Source organism: Sinocyclocheilus anshuiensis, unplaced genomic scaffold (assembly GCF_001515605.1).
Source record: "Sinocyclocheilus anshuiensis isolate Anshui unplaced genomic scaffold, SAMN03320099.WGS_v1.1 scaffold322, whole genome shotgun sequence".
Taxonomy (NCBI): Eukaryota; Metazoa; Chordata; class Actinopteri; order Cypriniformes; family Cyprinidae; genus Sinocyclocheilus; species Sinocyclocheilus anshuiensis.
The window spans coordinates 1,869,780-1,878,167 of NW_015542366.1; the positions used below are offsets into that span (position 1 = coordinate 1,869,780).

General features: G+C 36.5%; 1 protein-coding gene across 2 annotated transcripts in view; it reads right to left on the reverse strand.

Moving 5' to 3' along the window:
* Nucleotides 1–4,670: 4,670 nt before the first annotated feature.
* The window catches only part of rnf24 (ring finger protein 24), a 28,977-nt gene continuing 25,259 nt past the window's right edge, over nt 4,671–8,388 (reverse strand). For both annotated transcript variants that reach the window (XM_016491131.1, XM_016491132.1), the window contains exons 5-6: nt 6,304–6,383; nt 4,671–5,323 (exon numbers count right to left, since the gene is read on the reverse strand). In XM_016491131.1, the coding sequence (XP_016346617.1) occupies nt 5,182–5,323; nt 6,304–6,383 (222 nt within the window). In that variant the 3' untranslated portion in view covers nt 4,671–5,181. The remainder of the gene's footprint in view (nt 5,324–6,303; nt 6,384–8,388) is intronic.

Consider the following 8,388-nt stretch of genomic DNA (forward strand, 5'->3'; position numbering starts at 1 on the left):
TTTATCACTAACATCAGGCGTGAGTTTAGAGCCTGAGGAAGTTTTTGTGTGTGATACAAATAGCCTACATGAGTTTTCAGGAGCAATTTCCTCTTAGAAAAGAAACGGATAGCAGTATTTATTTGTGTACATTACAGACAAGCGCTTTCTCTCTTGTCTTCTTATCGGCAAAGGGAACACGTCGAGATTTAGTTAGTGGGTCAGTAGGCTGGAGGAGAGTAAATACAGGGTTATTGGCCTTTCGGACAAAAAGAGTGACCTCGATTTTAACTAGATGTTTACATTTTCATATTAAAATGTGAGGGGTACTTGCCTGTGCAAAACGAAAATCTAATTGAATTATTTTCTTCATCACCCCATTAAATTCACAAGAGAATGATCAGGTATACGCTGCTATACATAAAGCTTACGTATGCAGAATATTACCAGATGTTTTCAGAATGTACTGTATATATCCTCTAGTGATTTGCATCGCAGAGAGAGCGTCTGAAACAGACGACATCATTTTAATTAAAAGTCAAAACTTTAAATCAGTCACAAATTTCTGTATGCAAATGGTCCAAAGAAAAAAAAGGTAGACGTGGGGTAAGATTTGACTCCCACTCAATTGTTTATAAAGAGCCCATTAAAATAAGCTTAAGAAAAGTGATAAACATGTGAAACACTGTTTTTCCCCCCTACATGGCAAGTCAAATTAATTTGATGTCAAAGCAAATATATAAATATTTCTAAATATAGCTGACATTTTTGTTAAAGGGGTCATATGATGCGATTTCAATCTTTCCTTTCTCTTTGGAGTGTTACAAGCTCTTGGTGCATAAAGAAGATCTGTAAAGTTGCAAAGACTAAAGTCTCCAAAGAAAAAAAAGGTAGAGGTGGGGTAAGATTTGACTCCCACTCAATTGTTTATAAAGAGCCCATTAAAATAAGCTTAAGAAAAGTGATAAACATGTGAAACACTGTTTTTCCCCCCTACATGGCAAGTCAAATTAATTTGATGTCAAAGCAAATATATCAATATTTCTAAATATAGCTGACATTTTTGTTAAAGGGGTCATATGATGCGATTTCAATCTTTCCGTTCTCTTTGGAGTGTTACAAGCTCTTGGTGCATAAAGAGGATCTGCAAAAGTAATTTGCCAATGATGATTCAAATCAGTGTTTTGAGCAGTGTAGAATAGGCTTGTTGTTTGTTGTTTCTCCGATCACAAATGCAGACATGGTTTTATGTTTACGCGGCGCGATGTTTATATCCAATTGCAGGAACTGCTATTAGTTTCAATATCCTATTATTCGATTTAATTTCTTGCTTAGAGGACAACTTAAGTAAAACTATCTACGTATTTATTGTAATGCTGATCTTGCAGTTTTTTCCCCCCTCCAATTTTAAGAATGACAACAAATATTCTTTATTTCAAAAACTTGGCAACTTTATTTACAATTCAAGTCAGTCACATGCAACATATTTGAATGAATATAACACAAAATTAGCAAAAAAAAAAAAAAAAGCATCTTTGCAATTTTTAATTTTCTTCGAAATGTTGATTAAATATACAAAAATATAGTTTACAAATACTGTACAGAAAATATTCTCCTGCAGAATTCTTACTTTTACAAACATGTTTGTGAAATTCACAAACATTAGCAGTGTTAAAAGACTGTGGTAAGAAGGGGTGGGGCTCATGTTTACATCTGTGTGGTCACAATGAGGGGTCTGGAGCAAGATTAGGTCATCTCAGAATGAGGCAAAGGAGTGGTGTGAGGAGTTGAAAGAACATGCCGTATTGTCACGGTGGTTCACAATGACTTTGGGATAGTTGATAAATTGGCAGCTCAGTTTTGATAGTAATCATGTATTTAAAAAATGTCTGAATTACGTCATGTGCCTTATTGACTCTTGAAAACATTCTATAAAATAACTTCTACTTTACAAAAGAAATACTGCCAATATCTTCCCAACAGCCTTCTTTACTACAATAAACTCTTTATCTAGTCTAAAAAGCCTGTTCGGAACAAACAAGTTGCAAAGTTGCAACTGAAATCCTAATTTTGCCTTTTCAAAATACAATTGGTCAACCAGATATGGCACTCTCAGTAATGATCAGTAGAAAACATTAGTTTGAATATATTAAGCAAAAATGTAACCTATCACTGCTGTAGAAACACGCTAATTTGACCTCCTGTTTTCTAGATGTTTTCAGACTTATTGTGGATTTTGAAATAGCTTGTAACGATGTCCACAAAGCCTTTCTTTCCCTAATCTGCATTAGCACTAACTTAGAGCTGTTAGAAAGTACTACTGAAATGTTATGGGTTTTAAACAAGCACACAATAAATAAGAAAACATTTTTTGCCCCATTTCAGTTCTGCCTCAATGGAGAGGCACCAATACCACCAAAACGGAAGAATCTGAAAAAGTGCAGTAATGTAATTCTTGATTTTAGACGCAATTAACTACTTTCACATTATATTGACACAGATGAACCACAGCTCTCTATATGCATACATTCGTGATCAGAGTGAATCTTTAAGACCTGCTGTGTTACAAACGCCAAGAGATGGAGAGGTCCTAATTTAGGACTCAACAATATTTGTCCATGATAAGGAATAAAGGAAACCCTCAGTGTTTTACACTTTAAGACAGTACCAAAAAAAAAAAAAAGTCTTTTAATTTCTTCATACACTCAGCAAATGAAAAAAGTAAATACAAATAAATAAATACAATTAAATAAGCTCAACTTAATTCACAATCTGAATCTAGCTTAAAAAAACACAGATACATTGCAGAACGTGGTGTAGTTTGCTTGGCAATGAATGAGTACACTATTCGATCCATGACCAGACAGCACTTTAAATCAAACCAGTGCTGATTTAGTTTGGGTTTAGATAAAACATTACTCGTGTCAGATAATTCTATTTGGCATCAAAATGAAGTTTTCACATCTGGCATCATTTCTGGTGTTGTGGCCAGCCCATATACGTAATAATGTACTTATTTCCTTTCTAGAATGGCTTAACATGAAGGGCACAGAGACCCAGCCTGACCCTATAGCAGGTTGGTGGGATGACCCTGCAAAATAGCAGTATAATAGAGCAGGAAAGAGCCAGAGCTTCTATTATATTACAGAGAATAAAGAGCGGCCTTTCCTGCTGACTGAATCCACCTGCTGGTCATTGATCTTAATGCTGAGGATTCTGTGTTGTGCTGGACTGATACTAGACTAGATTGTGTATGCAACTTCAGGTCAAATCGGAGTTTGTTTCTGTAGCCTGTCTCGTTTGATTTGCCTCAGCGGCATTTCATTTATTAATATTTGTTGGAGACAGATCTGGGGCTTTATGCCAAGCATAAATTCAGAGAGCTATGCAGCACAATATAAGATTCAGTATGAACACACACACACACACACACACACACACACACACAGAGAGGCTGCTTTGCATAGAGCCAGAGCTTCATGGGAGATATGTAATAACTAAGAAAATATAATACTCAACAGTACCTGGGGCATAAAGCCCCAGATTTATGCAATAATAATTCATAAAAAGACAAACAATACTTTGGGACATTTTGTTCAGTTTAAATATGATTAAAACACCTCATTTAATTTGCACCTATTTCCATTAACTCTATAACACATCTGCAAAACTCGAAGCCAAAGTCAGGGATGCAAAAAACCGAAGCCAGAAACTGACTAATACTTTAACTATGAAGAGTTAGTGGAAACCGAAGGGGTTTAGAGCAGTAAGTGCATAACCGATATAATATAATGTTTATGTTATATAGATAATATAGGCCCGGTTTCACAGACAGGGCTTAGACTAAACCAGGATTAGGCCATTGTTCAATTAGGAAATTTAAGTAATTTTTATTAACATGCCTTAGAAAAAACATTACTGGTGTGCATCTTGAGACAAAACAAAGGCACTGATATATTTTAAGATCAGTCAGTGCAAGTTTCTTTCAGTTAAAACAGCTCAGACTTACACTTTAGTCTGGGTCTAGGCTTAAGCCTTGCCTGTGAAACCGGGGGAATGTGTATCAGACCATTGGTGTTTTTTGTTTTGCTTCAGCCTTTTAGGTTACAAATTCGCATCAAATATGGCCTTGAACCCAAAGGTATAGATGTGTGTGTGTGTGTGTATTTGTGTTTATTTAACACAGCTCTCAGTTAAAAAGCATTTCAAATATAAACACGTCCACAGAACACAGATCAAATACTGCTGGGTCACATCCTGACCTTAATAAGACAAACTCTGCATTCGGGGGAATGTGTATCAGACCATTGGTGGTTTTTGTTTTGCTTCAGCCTTTTAGGTTACAAATTCGCATCAAATATGGCCTTGAACCCAAAGGTATAGATGTGTGTGTGTGTGTGTGTATTTGTGTTTATTTAACACAGCTCTCAGTTAAAAAGCATTTCAAATATAAACACGTCCACAGAACACAGATCAAATACTGCTGGGTCACATCCTGACCTTAATAAGACAAACTCTGCATTCACATTTGTTTTGGCCACCAGCTAAAGGTCGCAATGAATTGTATCTACCGAAACAGCCATTCCACTGACTGTTAATACATAAACACTCACGCAAACAAACATATACACATTGGAGAGCTGCTGTCCCTTTAATATACAGTATAAACATAACCCTCACTAATGAAAATAAAAACAATGGTTTGCTCTGTGGCTCTAAAAAAGTTTGAAATCATAAAATATAAAACAAGATCTTGCTACTATCACAAGCAACTAGGTTTGACTTTTGTGTAAAGCGCTTGTTTAAAAAACCTTTTGTTAAAAAAGTAGTTTTTGTTTTTCTTAATGTTATGTTTTTTTTTAGTCCTTGTCTTTTATTTGCCTCTCACTGGTGTCCTCAAAAAAGTGCTTTGGTGTGGAACGGTTACTTTAAACATGGCTTGGCCATGTACACTTAATTCTTCTTCATTATCCCACAGGAAAAAAAGCTAAACCCAAATAAAATAGATTGAGTAAATCATCTATTACAGTAATTTGGGGAAAAAAATCCTTTTTAAAGCCACCAAGGTAGGACATGAACATATGCAGGTCACCGTGGCTCCAGGCACAAATCCTGTGCTCTGTCCTTGGACATGAGTGTGTACCTGTACAGGAGTGAGTGTAAAGGTAGTGGTGGTCAGATATTTAGGAGAAACAGGAGGGGCTACACCAGGTTCTCCACTCCGGGCAGAGGCTGCTGCGATGGGGGCACAGATTCGGACATGCTCTGCTGCTGCGCCAGCTGCAAAACGGGCATGTTGCACAGCGGGCAAACCTTCCTCACCTCCAGCCATTTAATAAGGCACCTAAGAGAGATACAAAGAGAATTTAGAAGATGAAAGGCCAACTAGATAATAATCTGCCCAAAATTTCCCAGATCACAGTAGAGTATCCCACTACAAAGAGACACTGCTAACCCAAACTACCAATAATGCTACTGATAACAAGTCTAAAGTGAGCTCATATGATGTCTCAGGGCTGGTTATGTGTCTTCTCTTCCCATGTGGAATGGGAGAATGAATCTCGGGTTAGTCTGAGTGAGATGTTGCTATCTCTGCACTGATGAATAATTCACTGTAAGCACAGTTCTATTTTAAGCCGTGTTGGTCCCATTAGATACACAAACAGATCTATGATACAGAAGTCCTCATTTAACCACTGACACAGTTGGGATGTAGGAGCCTTTAGGGTTCTTTTTAGGAATTTTATCCATTTTATAATTTGTATGATTACAAATGCAAATTACAAATACAAATTTATTCATTAAATAATTAACTACTATCATTTTACCAGTTTACCATTTAATATATGACTTCACTTCAATCACCCATTTAAGCTAAAAATTGGCTGGATTCCCATATAAGCAAACTATAATGTTGAAACGTTTATAAAGAACAGTTACCCACCCCTTTGATAAGAGTCCAAGCACTGCTCTGACATTTACTTTGGCATTTACTCTGATATACAACCCAGTGCAAATGTTTCACAAAGTGGTGAAAGAGAAGATGGGTGAGTCAGACACATTTCAACTAGATCAATGGCAGATTACAGCTATCCAGCACATTTAAAACCATGTAACACTGTACATTTGCATTTAATTGAAGGTTTTAAGTGTGTACACACTACCTGTCTGCCACTGTTCATCATACAGGTGGTCCAACCTCAGACTCCAATGTTAATTTTGGCCCAGGAGGGTCACTCAAATAAACAGACTGCAAACATTGTTTGGTGCTGCTAGCAGTGCAGAAATTTCTTTTTAGAAAACAACATATGCCAGGGTACTCACTTTCTGTGAAAGGCATGTTTACAAGGGCAGATTCCCAACTCATCTTTCTGCTTGAATTCCTCCAAACACACCGCACAAATCTGGGGAGAGTAAACAATACATTCCAATGAACACACAGATAAAATGTTGAAATATAAACATTTTTGCCCTCAACAAAGAAAACTGTTCCATTGAATACACTCAGCAAGTTATTACAAGAAATGGATGATATCCCCTTCAAAGATCAGTGAGACTGGAAGATATGTTGTAATGCAGTATTCTTGAGAAGATTTCTGCTGTTAACCTACAACTTTATGATAGACATAACATCAATATGCCTGAGAACATTTCTTTTAAGACTTTTCCATCTTAAGCCATGAAATGGACTACACTCAAGACCTTTCCTTTGTAATCTAGCAGTGAAGTGTAGCAGTTGGGGGTGCAGATATGACAAAAACCTTTCATGGACATCAGTTGAAATGCAGCATAACATGTCTAGACCCGGTGCTGTAAAGCAGTGGTGGAGCCAGAGGGGTGTCCAGGGTGGCACTAGACATCCCTGACATCTGATTGGCCACCCGGGGTGCCACCCCAAAATTTAATATGCTACTATCTAATTTTCTTTAATCATACTGAAAGAAGCATTTATTTTAGCCTCAAACTCAAGGACGTGATGCGTCTGGTATGCCGCATCACGCTTCATCTCGTCCGGTGTACCTTCCAGCCTCTGCTAACTCTCACGCCACACGTTCATTTTCTTACAGAGTGAAAAACATCGCAGAACAAAGAGGACACAGACAACACGCTGACAGACAAGAAAGAGCAGGTTTCTTTTGATAATGAGAAAAAGTCTCAGCATTCAAATTCTGTTCGTTTTATTAAGAATTTCAAATGATAAATACAGTTTTGGAGCTCTTTAGTGGGGTGGCGGTTCACGTGCTTTGCCTCAGGAGTGCATTCTAATTAGCATTAAATAAACATGAATGAACATCCGAGGGCATGCTGAAAAATACACTATGACTTACTGAATGTATAGTGTTTCATGTAATCACTCAATGAGTTTCAACCGAGGCAAGAAAAATGTACACTAGAGAGGAGAATTTTGCAAAAATTAAATATTATATTTTTACTCATATAATTACTCTTTTTATAGTAATTAATAGAATGTATAAATATATAACGTTATTATTAAAGTAGTCAAATATGACCTTGCATACAAATCATTTGTTACTTTTAACTTTAACAATAGGGCTACCTGTATAGTTCAGTTTAGAAAAATGTTGAAAAAAAAATTACGTACTTAATCGCAAGCTTGTTAATTATTCCTGAATAATTCTCATGACTGAACTGAAAAGTTGACAGCCCTGTTTGTAGTAAGCTGAAGTTTTAGGTTTCCTGAACAACATTTACAAAATTCACTGTGCAAGTTAAAGTTAGATCTTTTGCTCCAATCGCTGGTTATTCAGATGATAGAAATAAGAGAAATAAGTCCCAATAGACTAGAGTAACATTTGAAGTTACAGTAGGAATGTATAGCTAATGTGGGGTAATGTGAAGTAATCAGCAATCCTAGGATTTATTCATGTTTTTTTTTATGCCAGGTTGGAGTTATACATTGATTTGATAATATAGAAATGGTCTATGGGCCCCCTGAATTAGCCTTGACCACCCCCTGGCCACCCCATGTATAAACCTCTAGCTCCACCACCGTGTAAGAGGCAAGCCAAACGCTTTGATTAACAATCTGTCTCACATCAGAGAGTGATATTCTGTGGACATTTGGACTTAATTAAATAGTGATGTAATCTGGAGGTAGGCAAAATACTCAGGTATTGGCTATTCCATATAAGGCTGAGGGCTAACATCTAGTTGGAATGTATAAGAAAATGAGAAAGTCAACTGAGGAAAAGCCAAACAGAATGACAGGGTATACCACGGTAAAGATATTAAGCCAGATGTAAACAATACTAAAAATTATGACTTTTACAGATTCCCAAAAGCATTATTTTTTTCAACTTTTCACAACATAGTACTATGGTTACAGTTAGGTGACATAGTAGCACATTTTAAACCACACCTAAAATGTAAAAATAATATAACAATATA